The sequence below is a fragment of the Camponotus floridanus genome, unplaced genomic scaffold (genome assembly GCF_003227725.1).
Source record: "Camponotus floridanus strain SB8 unplaced genomic scaffold, Cflo_v7.5 scaffold17, whole genome shotgun sequence".
Classification (NCBI taxonomy): domain Eukaryota; kingdom Metazoa; phylum Arthropoda; class Insecta; order Hymenoptera; family Formicidae; genus Camponotus; species Camponotus floridanus.
Window position 1 is genome coordinate 1,708,357 of NW_020229292.1, and position 22,330 is coordinate 1,730,686.

At 29.8% G+C, this 22,330-nt stretch overlaps 2 protein-coding genes across 7 annotated transcripts in view; one reads left to right on the forward strand and one right to left on the reverse strand.

Moving 5' to 3' along the window:
• LOC105251013 (FH1/FH2 domain-containing protein 3) overlaps positions 1–7,015 on the forward strand; it is a 186,536-nt gene extending 179,521 nt beyond the window's left edge. For 4 of the 5 annotated variants that reach the window (XM_025407331.1, XM_025407328.1, XM_025407329.1 and 1 more), the window contains one exon: positions 5,953–7,015. In XM_025407331.1, the coding sequence (XP_025263116.1) occupies positions 5,953–6,026 (74 nt within the window). In that variant the 3' untranslated portion in view covers positions 6,027–7,015. Of the gene's footprint in view, positions 1–812; positions 900–5,952 lie in introns of all 5 variants that reach the window. The other variant, XM_025407330.1, reaches the window with a different exon arrangement.
• A 3,080-nt stretch (positions 7,016–10,095) lies between these two features.
• The window catches only part of LOC105251012 (FK506-binding protein 2), a 66,106-nt gene continuing 53,871 nt past the window's right edge, over positions 10,096–22,330 (reverse strand). Inside the window, exons 2-4 of one of the 2 annotated variants that reach the window (XM_011257489.3) lie at positions 15,200–15,363; positions 11,059–11,183; positions 10,096–10,480 (exon numbers count right to left, since the gene is read on the reverse strand). In XM_011257489.3, the coding sequence (XP_011255791.1) occupies positions 10,292–10,480; positions 11,059–11,183; positions 15,200–15,363 (478 nt within the window). In that variant the 3' untranslated portion in view covers positions 10,096–10,291. The remainder of the gene's footprint in view (positions 10,481–11,058; positions 11,184–15,199; positions 15,364–22,330) is intronic. The other variant, XM_011257491.3, reaches the window with a different exon arrangement.

The following is a 22,330-nucleotide window of genomic DNA, read 5'->3' on the forward strand; positions in this document are numbered from 1 at the left end:
AGTTCAATATGCGCTCGAACGAATCGAGATATTTTCGTTTCGTCATTGTTGAGAGGAAAAATGGCGTATTTAATATTTAATTCGAATAGAACCGATTCATATTTCGATAATCGGAAACGATTTTTCTGTTTGATTTTGTGTGGAAGTTTCGAATTTCTCGACATTTATGTAATATAATCAATATGAACATAAACATATGAATATATTGTTAGATATAATTCTCTCATTCAAGGAAAAGTTTTATAAATATATATAACAATATTTAAATAAGTTTTATAAATATATAACAATATTTATAAATATAATATTTACAAAAGTTATAAATATATGAGAATATTTTTTCGAAAAAATAAAAATTCTTATTAAGGTCTCGAAAAGAAATCTTCGCTGGTAATAATGGTTGTGTAATAATTTATGGGATTAGAAGAGAAAATTAATCTTTAAACACAGTAATACAGTGGACACACATGAAAAATTATTAACTATAAAAGATAACATTCGTCATTACGACAGCATGTTCGGCCTGTAAACGACTTTCCAAAAGTATTTCTCGGGGGTGGAGAGTCTATCCTACTTCTTCTCCTTCATTTCGATTTGTTCTTTGCCCAATTATCCTTCTTTGATGGAACTGTCACGGGATCTGCGGTGATGGTCTCGATTCACTTTCATCTCCGATCACTAATCCGGTGGATCCAATCACTACTCTGAAATTAGGCACGCTCGGATAACTTTACTTCAGTTAATATTAGCAACAATGGCTTGCTAACGGGGTGGCCTAGCGTTCTTGCGTCTCTCTTCTTTCTGTCCGACAGTGAAGCGATCGCGCACCCGAGAGAACAACACTACGCCGGAGGGGTATCAACCCTGATGGGCCAGGTTTCGTGATCTCTGCGATTAAGGTTTAGTGCTTTTTAAGGTTTCCCCTTTACGGCCTTCTTTCACCCAGCATGGCATGCATTATTTGCATGATTTTTCATCCGCATTTTCTTCTAACATTTAAGGTAGTTTTATTAATATATTGATTTCGTGGCTTATTAATAAAATTATTATCAATCATTAATAAGATTGATGATATTTTTAATGGGGGGATTCGCATTTCTCTTACTAAATTAATTCGTTCTGAATTATTTGTATTTTACTTTATTCAGAAAATTTTAATTGAAAATTGTATAGTTGTAAGCAATTAAAATTATGTAATCGTGTTGTTTAATTTCACCTCTTTTAATTCATAACAATCAGAGAGAAATCGAAATTTAATGAAGTTCAAGGAAATTATGATTCTATTAAAAGGAATGTGCATTAATATAAAATACAACTCAAGTCTCACAAATATACCTTGATTATTTGGGAAATTAAATTATAATAGGATGCATATTTATGCTACGACTGCTTCTCGCGAAAAGCTGAAAGCTATTTCAAAACTTTGAGACTTTGCTTTTGGATAACCGAATACGTTAAGATCATACGCCTTGAACTTTGTGCAATTTGAGTTGCCCATAATATGCATAAGTGAGGCTAAATTCGTCGGCAGGAGGCGTGGGAGGGGAAGAGGATAAGTAAAAAGTTCGCTTTCTAAACGGAGCCGTTGGTGTCTAAGTTTCTCGACTTAATAGAGACTTACGCAATGCGAATGTCCCTCTTGCATGCAAACTTGCGACGCCTGGTATAAGCCCACCACGCTTTTCATCTATTTGCATTTAAAGCTCGATACAAATGTTCTTCCCATACTCGTACATATGTATAAATACATATATGGACACGCACATGCATATTTATAAATATAATTTTTAGCGAAAACTGTATTCTGATTACCCCTTATCGAAGTATTTCTGTGAAAATCACGCAATCTCAATTTATCTTATAGCCTTCATAAGGAAACTTATTATGTAAAAAGTTTTGATATGTAAAAAGATTACATTTAATTTCGCTCTCTAAAAAATAGGTCGTTAAGAAACACGTGGCTATAGATTATTTATAGTTAGAAAAATTTTTATTACAACACAATTATATAAATTTTTATTACAACACAATTATATATATTCTGAAAAAATATCGGATTGATTCTAGAAGGGGAGGGAGGAGAATTCAAGATAGATAAAAATTTCTTTGAATGAAAAATGATGCTTCTTGAATGTGCTGCGGAGTGCTTAAGATGAATCTATTGAAAAGCGGTCGACGAATGAATTTATTTTTAATAATCTTAAGATGTTGAGTCTTCTTGTTACTCGAAGCACATCAAAGTCTGACCTGCAGAAGGTGCCTGCAGAGTGTTCGCATCGATCCATGCAATACAGAAGTTCGCTAGCTAGCGAAATTATTGATGTGCCATGCCTGGATTGGCGCGGAATGATTTATCGATGTGCGATCGTCTGAGCATAAACTATGATTTTCATTACCACGCTAACATTATGTCGAACATAAACTATCAATCTATAGCTTGATTTTTTATTCATTATAGTAATTGTTGCCGTGAAGGAGATTAAAATCGGAAAATGGAAACTGTAATTATAACTTTCCACAAAATTAATTTCATTAAAAAAGTTATGTATTAATTTTTATTTTCTAATATCTTTAAAATATGATATATAATATTTCAAAAAATTTTTTAAATTTAATATTGAATATTCAATCGAGGGATTTGTGATATTTATAAAAATTTCTAATATTATAATTAAATATCATATTTATTAAAATGTTAACATTTGCTAATCTAAAAATTTTTATCATTACTATTATGATGGCTAAAAATTGAAACGACGAATAAATGTTTATTACGCGCGTGTTTAGTTATATAAAGAACTTTACAAAGAATGCAATTATGAAATATATTTACAATTACAAATTGTTATTTAAAATACATCATTTTCAGTGATTAATTGCCAATAAAGCGGACAATCTATAACAATGCTACTGTATTAATTAGCAATACCGTATTGCAGCATAATAATCGCATTTGCTCATACACAGTGAGAATTTGTCCGTTATTATCAAATTCATGCAAAAGCTAGGAAAGATATTTGATTGAAGCGAACACTGAGTGTAATTGGTTTACATTTCATTAACGACACGTTCACGGCACGACGCGTATAAATTGCGTGCGTTTACGTAACATACGTGACATCCCCACGTAACACACCAAATAATCAGCTCTCGGATTTTGTGTTTGTAAAGTCGTTGGAGCACGAGCGATTTAACTGCAACATTAAATTGGAACGCCACACGACACGAAGTTCCATCGATTCTAACGACAATAGCGAGGAAGGGGAGATAAAATATTAGGCATTACGTATGGTACCTTTTATGGAAAAATTAAAATTTACGAAAGAATAAGAATTCGATTATAATGGAAAGACTAAAATATCGCTGCTAATATTTTGATAATTTATCAGTGACATAATTGTACAAAAATATTTACATGAATTTTTCAAGGATGACATTTATTTTATTTATAATCTGCATAATCTTTTATGAGCTGGTTAATTTAAATATTATTGAAATTTTATGTATAAAAATATTTTAGTTACGTTAATTTTATCTGATATGATATTTTAACTCAAAATATTATAAATATTTTGAGTTAAAATATCATTATCAGCCTTACAGTAAGAAGAAGAGAATTATAATATGTATGGATTTTCTCTTTATGGAAAACGCAAATGCGACTGTAAGGATAACGAGAAGGATCAAAGAAATAGCAGGTAATTGTTCAAGGAAGAAAATATACGTCCAATTCTGTTTAGTTTACAGTCGTATCGAAAGACTCCTTTGTTACATGATACCAGATCAAAGACATTGGTATCGATATCGAGGGTCCGCGATGATAATATCGTTATTTCCGAGTAGATATATTCACGTTCGTTACAATCGATCTTATATTTACGAAATAATAAAACCGCAATCACAAGATAATGCGCTAATTCGTGACTGTCTTTAATAACCAGAATTAATCTTAATGAGAATCAAATACGTAATTGAAATTGTTGATTTTTTTTGCATACTATCGCGTATTTTTTTTACACACATACATTATATATATTTTTTTTAAATTTTACCATTTATTGATATAACAATTTAAAATATAAAATCTGAGATCATAATTATATCAGTGAATTTAAAGTATTACCACAATTTTCTTTATTAAATTTTCTTTATTAAATCACAATATTTTTTTATAGTGCTTTGTACAATATAAAATTTAAAAACAATTATTATATAGAATTATTATATAGAAATATATAATTTACGAAATAAAATATAATATTTCTACTTTTCCTTCTTCTTTTAATATTTTTAATTATATTTTTAAAAATTATTAATTTTCAAATATATTTTTAAAAATGTATATTTCTTAATAAAATAAATTTCTGCCTTATATATAAATTAGTATTTTTATCGTTGTGACAAAAAGTTTTAATAAGTGTATTTTATTTTATATATTTATTTTAGTTTTGAATTTGTAGAAATAGAATTTATGTATAATTAAAATATTCTGTTATTGCGATTAGTACTTTTTTTTGGAAAATTTTACATTGATTACAATAATTTCCTAGGTATAGCAATATACATTCCTTTCATAGTTGTGAAATGATTTATTTACTATTGAATGTATGAACAATCATTACATGATTAATCTCCAAAATGGCAAATTAACTCCTGGTTAATTATTTATGATCAAAATAGCATGATACAAATGAACATAATTCCGACATACATACTTATCAATGTTACTATTAATATCTCAAATGATTATGCTAACATTTTCATCGATATGAAACAGGAAAATTAACATCTGATATGTTATAATTGTCAATTAATTTTTTTATTTACATTATTTTGATATTTATATTATTTTGATATTTTGATATTTATATTATTTTGATATTTATATTATTTTGATTATGTTCAATGGATTCAAGTTTTTCTTCCTTTGTGTTAAGCTAAATTAATTAATTTATATATCTTCTTCACGCGTAATTGAAAGAATCATAATATTAGCCAATACTAATATATATTAAACAAAACAAATTATAAATAGGAAATATATATATGTCAAAATCTGGCAATCAGAAAATTCATATGCATAACTCAAAATTAAATCGTAATATATCCTTGCAGGATTCATGTAAAAATTGCTGCTATTGCACGCAATAGATAAATTATTAAGAATTAAGAATTGTTTTGAAAAAAATTACGTATGAAATTAACCTTGAGCAAACATCTGCAACTCGTTAATTAAACGTTAATACGATTTCCTAAGAGATACTAGTGCATTACGACGTGAATCGACATAAAAACGTTCATGCGACACACGAGGATCATAATAATATTATAAATAAAATTATAACACAGCTATATTTTTCTCTAACTTTTGCAGCATGCTTCTTGGATTGTTGCAATAGTACATTATAATACTTATATAATATTTATAATACGCTTTTAAAATACTCATCATTTTTTACATCCTTCGTCATATTATATTGAAGCTAATTTATAAACACTGTGAATGTGCAAATAATATGAAAGACATCAAGTCTAAAATGCAATGCAAATGCGTTAAATAGCTTGTTAAATTCAATTGTGACTTTTCTACTACTATTGCTTATCTCATCTTGGGAATTTTTAATTGGGAAAAGTTTCCAATAGATAATTTAGAGGATTCTAAGCAGAGGTGGTGTCAGGTGTAATAATTTGTCGAATATTTAAATTTTTGAAAATTTAAAATGTCAAAATATTTCTCTCTATTTTAATACATAAATTAACGAGAGACTTTTCGTATTTATGAAAAGGTATAATAAAAGACAAGAAATTTCTTTTACATTATTATACATGTAAAATACTTAAAAGAGATGTGTGAGTTAAAAGCGACAAGAAAAGCGACTTACACCACATTTGCTTATATAACAACATGAAAAGTGTTTTTGGCGCCAGCCACTATGTTACCTTCTCTTTCAGTGCGTAGAACGCTAAAGAACGGTCTCTCAGAGGAGGAGAAAAAGCACATCGCCGCCTACATCAAGGGCTACTGACTGTGATAATACTCGAAGATCACGACATGCTCTCACGAAAAACGTGGGACGAAGGGAGACGTCGACATCGCGAAGGGGCAGAAGCTCGGTGAAAACATCGCGATCCCCGTCGAGATCTCGGCTATAGGATCCTGTCCGCCGTTTTATTATCAGGATGCTCCAAAGTCGAATGACACGACTCCGTGACATGTCGTCGAGTTTGATACTCGCGTTAAGCCCCTCGCGTGCACTTCGTGCATATGCACCTCTGTCATTCGATTTATCAAGAAATAATAAGTAAAGGAATAATGAAAAAAAAATGTGTCTCGTCTGAATGAATTAGGCAAATATTAATCGGTGATTTAGGCTTAAGAATGATTAAGTGAATGGGTTCCTCTTCGCGTCGTTCGCGTGCAAAGGAAGATATCTCTTATGTACTAGAGACTCTATAAGAATTTCTCTACCTTTTGTAGATTTCCTAGTTATGTCTCTCTGTCTTGTAGGGAAATTTCTGTGTTTCACGAAACAAACTTTCTTTACTTCTAAAATTTCTGAAAACTTTCACGACGTGGTTTCGTAGGATTTTCTCTATGTTGTCTTATTTTCTTGTTGAAAGTTATACGCGCGTTGCTTACATATGTATTTTAGATATTATACGCGATCGGAGGTGATAGAAATGAATAAATAAGAAAATGAGATGCTGAGTTGTTGAGTAATCAATCGATCAGCTGATAATCGGCACATTTGAATTCGGTTACGGCCTAGTCATCTCGTAGAGAAATAAATTGAAAGAAATTTGAGTAGGAATTGCACTCATTGTGGAACAATTATAGAAACAATTGAGAATGAAAAAGAGTTATTTTATTATTTTGCGTGTATAAGAAGTATCGTGTTGCCTACATAATAGAGCATATATAATAAAAAGCATTTTTAATAAAAGAATGCTTATAAATAATGATATATGCTGCATATGTGCGATTTAAGCTGACAAAGTGTTGCATCTGATTATGCAACAGATTATTATTTTCGTTAAATGTGAATAATTGCCATAGAAGGAAATTAAAAATTGTGTAAAGGTAAGTTCAAAATATATCGATACAAGAGGAAATTGCATTTTATAATATCTTTTGAACTTATCAATTTAGATAATTCGGTGAATTGAAGCATGATATGTGTAAATTTACACTAGTTGTCACAATAGTTCCTTCGTATTTAATGATATACAAGCACATGTTCTCCCGATAAAGTTACTTTCTCTGGTGTGAAGATTTTTTGAATGGAATCTTTAATGTATAAAAATTTTTATACTAAAAAATAGATCTGAAATATTTTATATTAATATTATTAGCGAAGTAGCGTGAATTGTTTTTCTTCTAAGGTATATAAGTTTATGGAGTACCATTTTTCTTGAAATCGCGGACAACAACTCAGCACCCCAATTATCAGATTCATCTATCACTGCTAATTCGACAGCGATATTCATGGAGTTGAGATGAATCTTATTCGCGCGACAATTAAATATTAATTGTAATTGACTATTTACACGAATCGCGGACGCGAGACAGGGTCGACTCGATAATCATATATAAAATCACGTGCCTTGACGAATTTTTATCGATCGATTTTTAAGTCCGACCATTCGAATAATCGACGCTTTTGCGTCGATTTGTTTGAAACGAAGAAACTGCTATTTTGCGAAATAATTATTCTAGAATGATTCCTGTCAAATAGCGAACATATCAATATATGCTGGACAACGTAAAATTCTAACAGCACGACACGCCTAGCAACTTAGATATCTTAATCATCATTTTATTATTGCGTTTCGTAGAGGCGCATAATCGCAATCATTGTAATCTTTCTGTGGAAATACTTCTTGAAATAAAATGTGAAATCATTATAAATGAATGAGAATTTTTGTAATTTTGATCCACTTTCTTTCCTTCTCTTTTCAAATACAATTCTTTTCGTTTCATCCCCGAATTTGTTGAACTTCTGTAACAAAGGAGGTAAGTGTATTGAGTTAATGATCAATATAATAAATATAAAATAACAAATGGATAATTATTAAATAGTTATTATAAATCAATATTAGAATTTCTCAGATTTCAAAGTTTGAATTTAATCTTCTAATTTGTGAATAATAATTAAAATAATTAAATAAAAAATTATTAAAGATATTAATTTTAATGCAAAAATTTCTATATTTCATTTTTATGTTTTTATATATTTTAAATAAATGATAAAAATAATTATCAATTATCTATTCGAAAGTCAATTTAAAATAAAATTTAAAAAATAAATAGAAAATTCTGAAAGACAGAGAAAGTAATTTCTTATTACGTGTAATCAATGATTAAAAAAAATTAAATAATACAGATATTAAACGACACAATCTGATCCAAGTTATAATCTACGGAATCTAATTGGTTAAGATGGATGCACAAAAAGTGTATTATAAAAAATATATTTTTATAATAATATTTGATTTCTACGCGAAAAAATTATAATGCTGCGATTAAACATTCAGACGGGGGATGCAGAAATTGAAAGAGGTGGTTATATAACAAACTGTGCTCGAGACACATGATTTATTATTAACCTTCGTCCAACTTTAACAACATACAATATAATGTAGTAATAAAAACGCATCAGTTAAAATGTAATAATGATAGCGACGATAGGGGGAGGCTCGCGTAAGAGCGACCACATTTATCTCCACTGCGCATCCTCGGGGTTGTTTCTTCCTCCTCTTCTTCCTCGTCATCCTCTTCTCGTCTCCTAACGTGAATATCGCGCGAGCGATTCTCGAGCAAGGGATCGTTTTGGCCTGGGATAAGGGAGATTGAGGGGCGGGAAAGAGAGGGGAGTTTTGGTGGAAGCTTTGAGAGAATAGGATAGAATGTATGTGATTTTTAGCACCATATGTCGATGCCTTTGAGTTATGCTAACATTTATAATCATGTAGAAAAAACACTTTCTCCGTCACATATCTTTTCTCGCTCTCTGTCATCACAATCTCTCTCTTTCTCTCTTTATATTTATATATAATACATATAGCGGAACACACACAGCCTTTCACTTCACGCCACGACAGTGCAATCATTCGAGCATTCGTGCATTTTTTTTTTCATTTATTTTGTTGTAATATTGTATTAAAATGTACAGTAGCGTCGTCACGCCGGAATGTCGCCTATCTAGGAATATCCGCGAAAATTTTGTCATGGATGTTCATGAAGCGTTTGCTTTCAGAACGTTTTAAAATCGAATTGATTGTTTAAAAAATTGTTTTATTCATTTGATACGTATATTTTTTACAATTTAGTAGATGGCGAGTTTATGTCTCATCGATAGCAATTTTATTTAATAAAAGTTGAAATACAATTTTATTTAATAAAATTTAAAATAAATTAGATTTTATTATTTTTAATAATTTATAAAAAATTTATGAAAATAATTCATAAAAAATGCGTAAAACGTTCCAATTTTGCCGAAAACAATTTCAGATAACTGAAATAATATTTGCTTAAAATCTTATTACTGACAAAATGTCGGAAATAAAATTTTATCCTGTTTTTGGATAAATATAAAACAAAATATCATTAAGCGACAATGAAAGACTTGCAGATGTTCCTAGTAAATTGTGCTAGAATTAGAGAGATTCAGGTGGCGATTATATAGAAGTCGGTCGAGATTCCCTTTATAGGTTCTCGAGCAATGCTGTGCGTATTAGATGGACTCGCGGGATGTCATCGCGATTCCTATTCCGAACGAGTGCAACCGTATCCTCCATTCAAGATCACACATCCGGAGGATTGAAAAATCAAAAAAAAAAAAAAATCTTGAAATTATGGATTTAGCCATCGAACGGCTCTCGTGCTTCGAAAGACTTCTCCAAATCACTTTCGAAACTAGTTGCGGATTTTCGAGCTTTGTTGCCGATCTCGTCCACCTACGCCGGAGGTTTCCTGCAATCAAGGATACGAGTAGGACTCCACGAGTACCGGAGATTCCCGAAGGTCGCATCCCTCTTGCGTTGCGAGTGTCAGTGAGGCCGAGCTGGGAAAGTTTGGTAAATTCGGTTGGTCTTGCGAGCTCCAGAACGCGTGTGCCCGGGGCGATCGATCAATGGATCCTTCAGGAATCCCCGAGAGGGGACTCAAAGAGGTGATTTTATACAGAGGTGAACACGTGGTGGCGCGGGGCGCGACGGCGTCGTCGACGGCAAGATCGACGAGGACGCCGACAACGGGCGCTCGGAGACGCGATGATGCGGGACAAAGACTTCAGAGCTCATCGTGCTTCGGCCCACTGAACTCGTCGTGGGAGATGAAGCCATTCTTGTCCTTGTCCTCGTGCTGGAAGATCTCCTCGACGAGTTTATCGTGATCAGCCAGCATTTTCTTCACATCTTCATTTTCCCCGGCTCCAGCTTGCTCCGCTTCTATCACTTGTTTTCGCAGGTAATCGCTCACCTACAAAAGAAAACGTTCACCACGTACGAATTAACTAAAAGTGATTAAAATAATGCGAGTGTATGCAAAGAAATATACAGGTTAATGTAAATTAATTGTGTTAGATTTTAAATTAAGCTGTAAATTAGATTGAAGCGAATTATTATGTATGATTAATATTATTATTCTTACAGTACAAAATATCGTCTTGCTCGGAAAAGGAAATCTTGAATTTATTTCTCAATTTTTATAAAAATGATTTATTTTTCTATTTCTATAAAAATTACTTGTGACTTTCAATCTTTGTAACGTCTCGCAGCAGGCACTGATTAAAGTTTATGTGATTTTATTTTATACATATCACACATATATTTTCTATAATATGATACAAATATGAAAATATAAATTATTCTATAACATAAAATTTTTTTTATCACCATTCACGCAAAAGTGGTTAAAATACAAATAAATTGCATTAATATTCTACACATTAATTTAGCCGAGTTTATGAAAACAAATAGCTTGAAATCAGAGATTCAAGTAGCTCTACGACCAGCACCACAAAAGACCCAAATGAAAAGAACTTAAAGTGATCTTGCCATTGCTCTCACCTCCTCGCGGGACAGCTGATTGTCTTTGTCGGCATCGATTTCCTTGAAAACATTAGCAGTTGGTGGTGAGTCGCTAATGTTCATGAGCTCAACCTCGAATGTAAGAGTAGCACCTGAAATCAATTACTTTTCGAATTAATAACTTGCATGATGTAAATAAATTATGAAAATGTAACAATAAAGAATTTGCTTGTTTAATAGATAGATAATATATAATCACTGTAATATTTTTAAATATAATAAAGAATCCATTTTTATCAATTAAAAATCACTAAATTAAGATAATTTTTTAAAATTATTTAATTCTTTTTTTTACTTATATTTTAATATGTGTCTATTATACCTATATGTATGTGTATTTATCTAAAATATTTTATCAAGCTCAGTATGCGTGATATTAATTATACGATTTAGAATAAAATCACAAAGTTTAATGAAAATATTCGTTTCTTCAAAATTTACACATATATGAGAAAGATCCTCTAGAAATTTTATTTATTCCACACTTTGCTAAGATTAAAATGTTATAAAAGATGTATTTTTTAATATCATGAATAATGCGTATAATACACTGGGAAAATCCTCTTTGATGCAAATTGGGATGCAACAAGATTCCCATTTTACGAGTCAAAAGATTTATCCATTTTTGAAATACTATTAATCTGGATTTGACAAGTACTCATTAATCATTTTTAGAACGCATCGATCTGCTGTCGGGCGATAAAGCTTTTCACGCGTTTTGATGATATACACGAGGAATACGAGCACGATATAACGACAAATCGCACAAATCAACGTGTACGATGTACAAAACACATATATAAGAGACAAAACATATATATGAGGTGAATGAAAATATCTCTAATTGAGAGAAGAAAAGATGCAGAGCTTTTCTCAAATTATAAAAATAATAAAGATAAACAAGAAAAGAAGGTAATATTGTAACTAAAATCATAAAAAGTGTGTGAGGAACGAAATCCAATTGTAAAAGGATGGATAATATCGCGCAAATCCATGCTATAAATTTAAATATCAGTCATTGCATTATATTTTCATTTATCTGTGAATTAAAGTTAATTTAGCTATTACTTCAAATATTCGCTTGTTAACGATTCGATATCCTTAATGAGTCAATATTTTTCCAGAAATAGTGCAATTCTAAAAATTAAACTTTTTATAATGATACATTTCAACGCGTATTTGCATATATTTGTAAAATATATATCTTATTGATACATTTATATTATTCGAATTCTAATTTACTTCTCCGATAATGATCTCTTTTTATCAATAGATATATTATAAATATCTGAAAATAAATATTTGAAAATAAATATTTGAAAAATATCTTATATTTTCAAGTTTATTCCATAATAGAAGTATATATGATTATATTTCACTATTTCAAAATTAATTTTACTTGCATATATTCATCTGTAAACGATATCATATGCGAAAAATATTAAAGAGTATTTTATATACGAAAATTTGTTTAGTTTATATAAAAACAAAAAAATTCGTTTGCGTTATATCAAAAAAAAGATGAATCTACAGAAATAAAATGGTGTATCAAAGATTAATTATTTTTAAATGATATGTTCTCTTGTACATTTTTTCACCATTGATATTATTAATTAACGCTCGACTGTTTAACATTATTATAAAACTTCTTCAATAGTACTAAAAAAATTTATGAAATACATTATCAAGATTAAGCTCGTAAAGTGTGACAGAATTAATCATATGTACGCATACATTTCGCCGATCGCTAATAACGTCGCATACAGAAATTTGATCGCCAATAACGGCGTCTATAGATATCTGAAATAACAATGACCAGCAAATTCGTCTGGGGAAAGGGATGGGAGGGCTAACGAAGTGTTCGGCGCGAGAGAGAATGCATACGCGCGCCCGGCACGTCCAGCCATTAATTATGGATGGTCCCGTCGCGATTAAGCCGGCCCTAATGAAATATGGCGCTTAATTATTCACTATTTAAACGAGTGAAATTAATACGGCGAATAATAATGCACCAGTGTCGCTGTTGAAATTGAACGTGAGAAGTAAAGAGAGAGAGATGATACCATTTTAAATGGAATTATTTCGAGTCTCCTTCTCTCTTAGTCTTTCTCATCTTTGTCTGTTACTTGTACGAGAGTAAAGATACCGATATAGATAGTTTGAAAATGAATATAAAGCAGGCATTTAACATGATTTTATGATGCAATAAATTTATAAGAAGGCTGTAGATTACAAAGTGACAAAATTTATGTATTTCCTATATATGATATTTATATTTATTAATTTTTCATTTTTATATTACATGTTCATACAGGGACTAAATATAATTAACTGTTAATTACATAGTTTAATATTTTAATTATTTATCTATTATTATATATAATTGTATATTTTAATTATAATTATTATTATATATTTTAATATTGATATATATGCATACTTGTGTATATTTATATAATTAACATAATACTGAGATTAAATCCTCATAATGATCCTCAATAAAAGTGCGGTTAATAATTACGGATTTGCGAGCAATTACATTTCAACTAGTCAAGGCTCGTATCGATTCTGAATAAACTCGCGGATTTTGCATTTAAAAAATAATACGAATAAGCAGAGAAACTGGCGCGTAACAGGCGATTTATCTACGCTGCGAAAGAGGCGAATCGTTCATCACTGTTGATTCCGCCGGTTGTAGAGAGCCGCGTAATAGTGCTCAATTTAATGGTTGATGCTTTATTGGATTTCCGTGCAATTGCATTTTTGACTTCGATTCCGCTACTAACGACTACCCTTGTATCGACCTGCCTGATATTGCTCAGCGCGTACTCCCCTTCTTTCCCTTTCCTCTTCCAGTTCTCTATTTCCCCCTAATCCCCTCATCGCGCACGTAAAAACGATCCCCTGTGTAATTTGAAAAATGCCCATGTCAGCATGACGCCTTTTAATCGCAATGTACACCGTTGCAGTTCAGTTGATTGGCGAATATACACCTATTGGCGCGTACCTCGATTGATAGTAGAGTTCGCTACAATTAGAGAGGCAACAGACAGCTGCGTCACAAGTGTAAAAAAGTGAAGAAATTATAGCACCCGCCATTTATTCGTGGATGCTTACGGTAAAATGTAAAAATTTTTAATTAAGGGGAAACAATCGCTATAATTCTTTACGTTCAAAATAATTTGTCAGGAATTAATTAAAGATTTAAATGAGAAGAAATTGCTTAATCCGTGAAAAGGCGCGTAAATTGTTAAATTATATTTTTATTGCAAATTTAATTTTCTGTTAGAAAAGATAGTTTTATTATATTTAATAAAGAGAGAAATTATTGTAACAATATTATAACAATCTCGAAATGCTATAATAGTATATAAAAAAATATATAAAGGAAAGTCAATTAATTTCCTAATAAAATTCAACAAATAACCTTATTTTATATATTACTATCTCAATATGCGTAAATAAATATTGTCAACTTTTTCCTCATAAAATATTTTTAATTATAAAGATAATTTAAAAATCGCCAGATTTATTTATACAAAGAAATAAATAAAAAATAATTTTAATAAAATTACTAATTAAAATCTATGTGCACATACAAACATTGAATTAAAATTTTACTACTTATAAAATAAATTCTGTCGAAAATAAAAATAATATAGAATAAATAATAAAACTTTTATATTCCCTCTGTATTAATATTTATATAACGTAAGTATTAGAGAAATTATTTAACATTTAAACTGTTTATTTAAAACTGTTCATTAAAACTTTCATTTTTTGATACAATTTATATAATATATTCTATTGATGTGTACATGTATTATTTTAACGTAATTAAGCAATTAAAACGTATTTTTTATATATTTTAACATACAATTATATTCGCAGTATTTATATATCAATTATATTATTATTCATTATTATTATATTATTATTATTATTTTATTAATAGTTTTATTGAATACATATTATCTTGTAACATAGTGAGGATAAAAAACTTTATACATGCATGCACAAAAGTTTAATGTAAATATCTACAAATATGTCTAAGCAAATATTAAATTAAAATAGTAAATATTAAATTAAATAGCAGAAAGTTACATACCACCAGGAATAACGTTTCCGGCACCTTTCTCGCCATATCCAAGTTCCGGTGGTATCGTCAACTTTCTCTTTTCACCCACACACATGTCCAAGAGACCCTGATCCCATCCTTTGATGACTTGTCCTACACCCAGTTGGAAGGTAAATGGTTGATCTCTATCCAAGCTATAACAAAAGAGAAACAATTTTATTGAGACTTACATTAGCAAATCTACATACACATAAATTTATACAAAAATTAGCTTATTATTTTTTTCGTAAATCTGCAAACAAAATTACTAAAATAAATTAGTAAAATAAATTATTAAATAGTAAAATAAATTAGTAAAATAAATTATTAAATAGTAAAATAAATTAGTAAAATAAATTATTAAATAGTAAAATAAATTAGTAAAATAAATTATTAAATAGTAAAATAAATTAGTAAAATAAATTATTAAATAAATTAGTAAAATGAATGAGAAAATTTACGTATACTCGATGCAATAAAAAGTATTTTTCGAATTACATTGAATCAATTATAATAAAAACTCTAATTTGAAAGCAACGAACTAAAATGTTCGTCGAGACGAGTTCCACGATGACTTATTCACGTCGAGAGTTAAAGGCAACACGACGCGAGAAGAGGAGCGAGAGCTGTCACAGCGAACTAATTGGAAAACGTGCGGAACAATTGAGTTCCATTTCGCGGTACCGCGAACTTTCGTCAAGAATTTACCATTGTGCCAGAACCGAATGCAACTCGCATGACTGCGCTTGATATTTCGTGCTAAGTTAAGAGGCTTAGGTCATTATTAAAGGTGTCAATTTGTCGAGGTCTATAATGAAGAGAGAAAGAGAGAGAGGGCGAGAGGAAAAGGCAGAGTGAGAGTACACATTTGGGCGTTCTGGCGAAAATCGACGATTTCCACCAGGAATATTCAGTTTGAACCAGCAAGGCAAAATCGACGGTGCGTCTTCCTCTGAGCCTCATTCAAGATACCTCGACATGCGCGTCTAAGGACGTTGCGACATTGGGCGCGTACACCAGCTGGAAGTAACGTCTGACAATGTGCTACTAAATGCAGTCAGGTGAAATGTTTCGTGCGCGAGTAGACGCTAATGTAGACGCAAAGCAATATAGATGTAGAGTAATAATATATTAAGCTTGAAAAAAAATGAAAATATGTATATGACAGTAGTGCCTAAAAATGAAAAAGGAATGAACTATAAAGTTGGACGATTTAAGTAACTTTATAAGCTATCTTGAGAAAGAAAGAGAGAGAATTCACAGATAGTTTCTTATATTTGTGTCTGCAAAATGATGCAGAAATATAAAAAAGAGAGGAAAAAGTCTCTCATTATTTCATTCTTATTCATACAAATATTAATATAATCTAAATTATACATTTTTTATTAAAGAATAATTTTGCATAGAAAATGTAAAAATTATACATAGAAAAAAAGATTCTCTATACCTAAACATTCTCTTTCATATATTATAATTTGTACTTGTGCGACAAAATAAGCTCGTACAATGTGTGAAAATTATACTGAAAACTAAAGAGAACATTCCTTTCATTCGTTTTCTTTACATGCAATATTTTAAGGATAAACATAGAGAATAGAGGAGAAGTATTATATTTTCTGAATAAATCGTAGACTGTGTATATATTTCTCTTCTCTCGTTTTTTGGTCTATATAATTAAAATTTCCACAGTTTCCACAAAATTTAAGAAAAAAAATAATTAAATATATATATATATATTTTTTTTTTTCTCTCACAAAAATATAATCATGCGCTAGCTGTTTCTATTATTTTACTAACAATATACTCAGAAATGATCTTTTTTATCCAGCTCTTTATTCTTGAACTCTATTTTGTACAGCTCAATTTAACTTTATCAAGATACATGTTAACTGCGAGTGGGAAAAACGATATTGAGTATCTCGGACGCAATATCATCGGATCGATCATTTTTTCTGCCATTCTGGAGCGCAGATGATATAGTCAATTTTCAGCGTTATTGGTTTCCGGCTACCTTGCTACGAAGGCAAGTCTTCGCCATGAAAGCAGATTACTTTTTTAGTGATCGGCCATTTATTAATATATATAACGCATTTCCCGTAGCATTTTTAACCCCTGCAACCTTTCTTATAGTGCACACATTTATTATAATTTATTAATATGCTCAAATATTATTAATAAATTATAATAAATGTACATTAATATGTGTACATTTATTATAATTTATTAATAATATTTATTTTTCCGTATTTCGTAATTTAGAATATGTAGATCTAAAGTTATCATCTGTGATGGCTAATATTTATGCGAAAAATAGTTTACCCTGCTCGATCTTTCATTTCGATCCGATCAATATATTTTATAATATGCACATATACATGATCATGACTAGTATTACATAGAGTTTTGCGTTGCTTTTTATCGAAAAATATTTTTTAGTACTTCTATTCTCTGGATTTATCCAGGGCAATTTGGCAGTTTTTTTAACGCAAACGATAAGCGTAGCAGACTTTTGTTTGCGGATTATATATATATATATATATATATATATATATATATATATGTACACATATACATATATATATATATATATATACACACCTTTTTTTCGAAACATCAATATTTTAATAAAAAGTGATATATATTAATATGATATTTTGTTCTTGAAAAAGAAAACGTTAAATATTTTATTATATTTTTAACGCTAATAATTCGATATTTGATAAACATTATTTAGAAATGATAAGCAATAATTTGAGATCTAAAAGGCAGTATATTTAAAACAAAAATCTAAAATATTGATTAAAGCAAGATGTAGACACTACTATCTATTTTATTTCTGAAAATTATATCAGGATTAATGTAGAAACATTCTTTAAACTCTATGAAAAAATCTATAATAATGTTTAAAATCTATAATAAATTTTATCTATAATAAAATCATGTTCCATAAGAAAATATACACGTATTGTTTCAAACTACTGTTACATTCTATTTTACTAAATAATTTTAATGGCGTGTTAGAGTCGATTACAGCTAATTGCATCTTTGTGCAGCATCCTTTTCCTACATAAGGTGCGGTAAGTACTTTCCAGATACTCGAGAATTTCTCCGTGTTTGCACGCAGGGTCCATTTCCCTTTAAACTTTCTCCTAACTCCTGAAAACGTTTCCAAGCGTAATGGTACAAGTTATAGATATCTCAAGCTAATTTCGTCAATGAGCAGCAACTATATCTAATTATATTACTGTTCTTACGCTATTAACGTATCCGTCTATCATTATATTAACATTAGCGCCAAATTACTCATATACTCAATGGACTATAAAGCACAAATATCGACACATAATCACTTGCTTCGTTTCAATGTCTTTTATCCGACAGATTGTTAATATAACGATGTATCGATGATAAAGCGTTTAAATTGTATAGAACTGAAAATCGAACATTACTTTCAGTCAGGCAGAAATATTGCTTATTTAACCGTTTCGAGGTAGTTTTCATTTTCCAAGCGATTAAATTGAATATTCTGTATATTGGCTATACATGAATAAGCCAAACCATTTAAAAACACATTTGACAAAAATATAAATGTTATTCTTCAATAGAGTTTAAAATAGCTGTCAGCTTTTTATGAAATATATCTCAACAAAAAATAAATTTGATATTATTATTCCGTTTTATCATTGAAATTTAATTCAATTATATTTTTATTCGATAAGAATATTCGTGTAACTCACTCGTAAAATACTTATTAATAAAATAAATTAATGGAATAAATCCAATGAATCCAATTAATACAAAATTGTATGATCTTTTCTTTAGAATTTCTCAAAATAGTAATATTGAATAAAACTGTTGAAGAGCATTTTAAATGAAAAAACATCCATTTACTTACTTTTACGTTATAATAAGCATCATGAGCTATTGTGTATGCATTCATTTATTATTCCATTAATTATTTTATTAATAGTTTTATGATGCCACTTATGTGTTTCTAGATTAATTTATTTATTTGAAAAATTTATCTAGATTAATTTATTTATTTATCTAGATTATTTTATTTATCTAGATTAATTTATTTATTGGAAAAATAAATTTTATATTATTATTCCGTTTTATCATTAAAATTTAATTCGATTATATTTTTATTCGATAAGAATATTCGTGTCACTCACTCGTAAAATACATACTTATTAATAAAATACTTATTAATAAAATAAATTAATGAAATAAATCCAATGAATCTAATTAATACAAAATTGTATGATATTTTCTTTACATTTTCTCAAAATAGTAATATTGAATAAAACTGTTGAAGAGCATTTTAAATGAAAAAACATCCATTTACTTACTTACGTTATTATAAGCATCACGTGCTATTGTGTATGCATTCATTTATTATTCCATTAATTATTTTATTAATAGAAGTTTTATAATGCCACTCATGTGTTTCTAGATTAATTTATTTATTTGGAAAATGTTATAATTACGAGATCTAGTATTCCACCTATCCTTTAACATAGATATGTAATGGTTTCATTCCCGATGATGTGACGATGGCGAATTAGCATACGATGCTTTTTACATTTTACAGGATAATTTGCGGTGCATCAGCGAAATGCATCCCAGGGCGGTGGAGGGAAGACCTGATCGAAAAGCTCTTTGAAATATGTTAAATGCGTTTTATAATATTGACATCGCGTAAATAAAATAGTAAATAAAATAGATTAATATCATAATGTAAAATATGTGTATATGTGAATCACTATTTTAATATCTCTTTACTAATCTTTGTAATTAACTTTAATAAGTAGTAATTATCCTAATATATATATTTTTTATAAAAACATGTTCGTTATGTGCAACATGAATAAATTTTTTTCCACGGTTTATTGTTTTGATTATCATTTGTGTTTTATTAAGTATTGTATAATTATATAACAACGGTATTTTCTATAGAAGAAAAAACAAGTATTTAATAGAATATTTTATATATTTTTATATATTTCTTAATATATTTAGAAACAACAATGAAAAATCTCTGCAATTCAAAATCTGCATATGTTAACAAGCAAATATATTTTCCTAACATTTTTTAACTTTATTTATTTTTCAGAAAATTTAAATATTGTGAAAAATGTATATTATTATAACATTTTTCAACTGCTGCAAATATTCGATTCAGAAGATATATATCGAAAGTGTGTACCACTCCTCTCTCCTTTCTATCTCTGGAATGCTTGATCCTATATTGAATCTAATTCATCTCTGGAATAGATCTTTCTGTCCTTGTATGTGTGTAATTTAGTATTTCATCTTTTCAAGTTTTCAAGTATGTCTCTTGTCAAGAGCCCAACAAGTAGTTAAATAGACGCTATGGGCGGCACATTGGTCTGCCAAGGGAATTACGAATTACATAGCTTCAAATTACATCAGAGGCAGGGACGAGGGATAAGGAAACCGAAAAAAGGCCGGGCACGTCCGAGTTCCGGACGTACAGCGAATAGACGTCGCCGTAAAATGTCACAGGCGAGGAATAACGCTTGAACACGAAGAAGAGAAACAACGAGATCAAGAAGGACAGAGGAACAAGATGCTGGGAGAAGAAGGCGAAGCAATTGCTTTGAGACTTCTGGCCACTAAAAAATTCCAAAAGACCGAATCTCGTTGTCATCTTTTTCCCAACGTCCTTGTGCATGCGCTTCGTGGGCTTTCGTGTGTGGATATGTATGTATGTATATCGCGGTGAGATATTTAAATATTCAAACGATTCCTTTCCAAGAATCACGCTTGGGTACATACGTTAATATATATAACGAGAAATAAATATAGACTGTATTAAAAAGTAAACACCAAATATGTGTGATTTAATGTAATCCAGAAAAATTAAATCTTTAGGTAATAAAAATGTTAATTAATACGATTATTATTAAAATATTTTTAATACACTTAAATTTGTGATAAATGTTACAAATTTATTATATTAGCTTTAAGATTTTATATTTTTAATGTGAATTAAATATATTTTAATTACATGTTATGTTATGGTATAAATACTTGTAATATTTTTAACGGAATAATTTTAATTTTTAATAAAATTTTTAAAATCAAATGTAATTAAAATTTTTAAAGTTACAAGAGATATTTTCATATATATATATTTTACTGACTCTTTTAAATCGAAAAATAATGGTGAATATAAAATTAAGTAGAGGATTTTAGAAATCACTTTTTACACATTTGTTATAATTCTACTTTGATTTAGCTCAAAAGATGTACCTTTTTATAATTTAAGTTTCACATTCTGCAAAGCATGATGTGTTTATTAATATTATATTAAATGTCTATTAATATCTGATGATAAGAGATGATTAGAGATTAATTGTAGGAGAATCGAAAAACTGTGAAGAAAAAATAGAGATAAAAAAGAAAGCAATGGCTGCGGCTGGGATGGAAACCAAATTTTTTTAAGGCGCGAAAAAAAGAGATAAAGACAAGGATGTGAAAAACTAGTTAGCTCTCCTTCGTGATGGTATTTGCATATACTTGTGGTGGAGTGAGGCATTCTCTAAAAACATAAATCGTGCTATATACGGAGATTCCAACGAAGGATGAAACAAGAACGATGGAGAGATAAACAGAAGGTTAGAAAAAGAGAAAGAGAGACAGAGGAAGAGTAAAAATGGGTAGGTTACACCATACATACAGAGAAATAGATAGCTAAAGAGAGAGAGAGAGAGAGAGAGAGAGAGAGAGAGAGAGAGAGAGAGAGAGAGAGAGATAGCTAAAGAGAGAGAGAGAGAAAGAGAGAACCAGAAATAATGAATAGATGATGAGAGACAAGACTAACCGGAAGAGAAGGAAGAAAAAAGGGCCGGCGGAAAGAATCGCTATCAAAGAATATCGCCCCTTTCGCAGCAACGGTTCTCGTTAACATATCAAAGGGCCGCGGCGATATTTAAATTTATTCCTCTCTAGTAGCGTAGCACCTTTGCGCGGTTTTACGTATCGGAACTGCGTTGTGCGAGCACCACCGTGGACGTGTATATTCGAGGGAAACGGAAGGAGAGAGAAAGTTCTCTCTTTGAGCTTTTCATAAAGGACGCTTGTAGTCGGACGAAA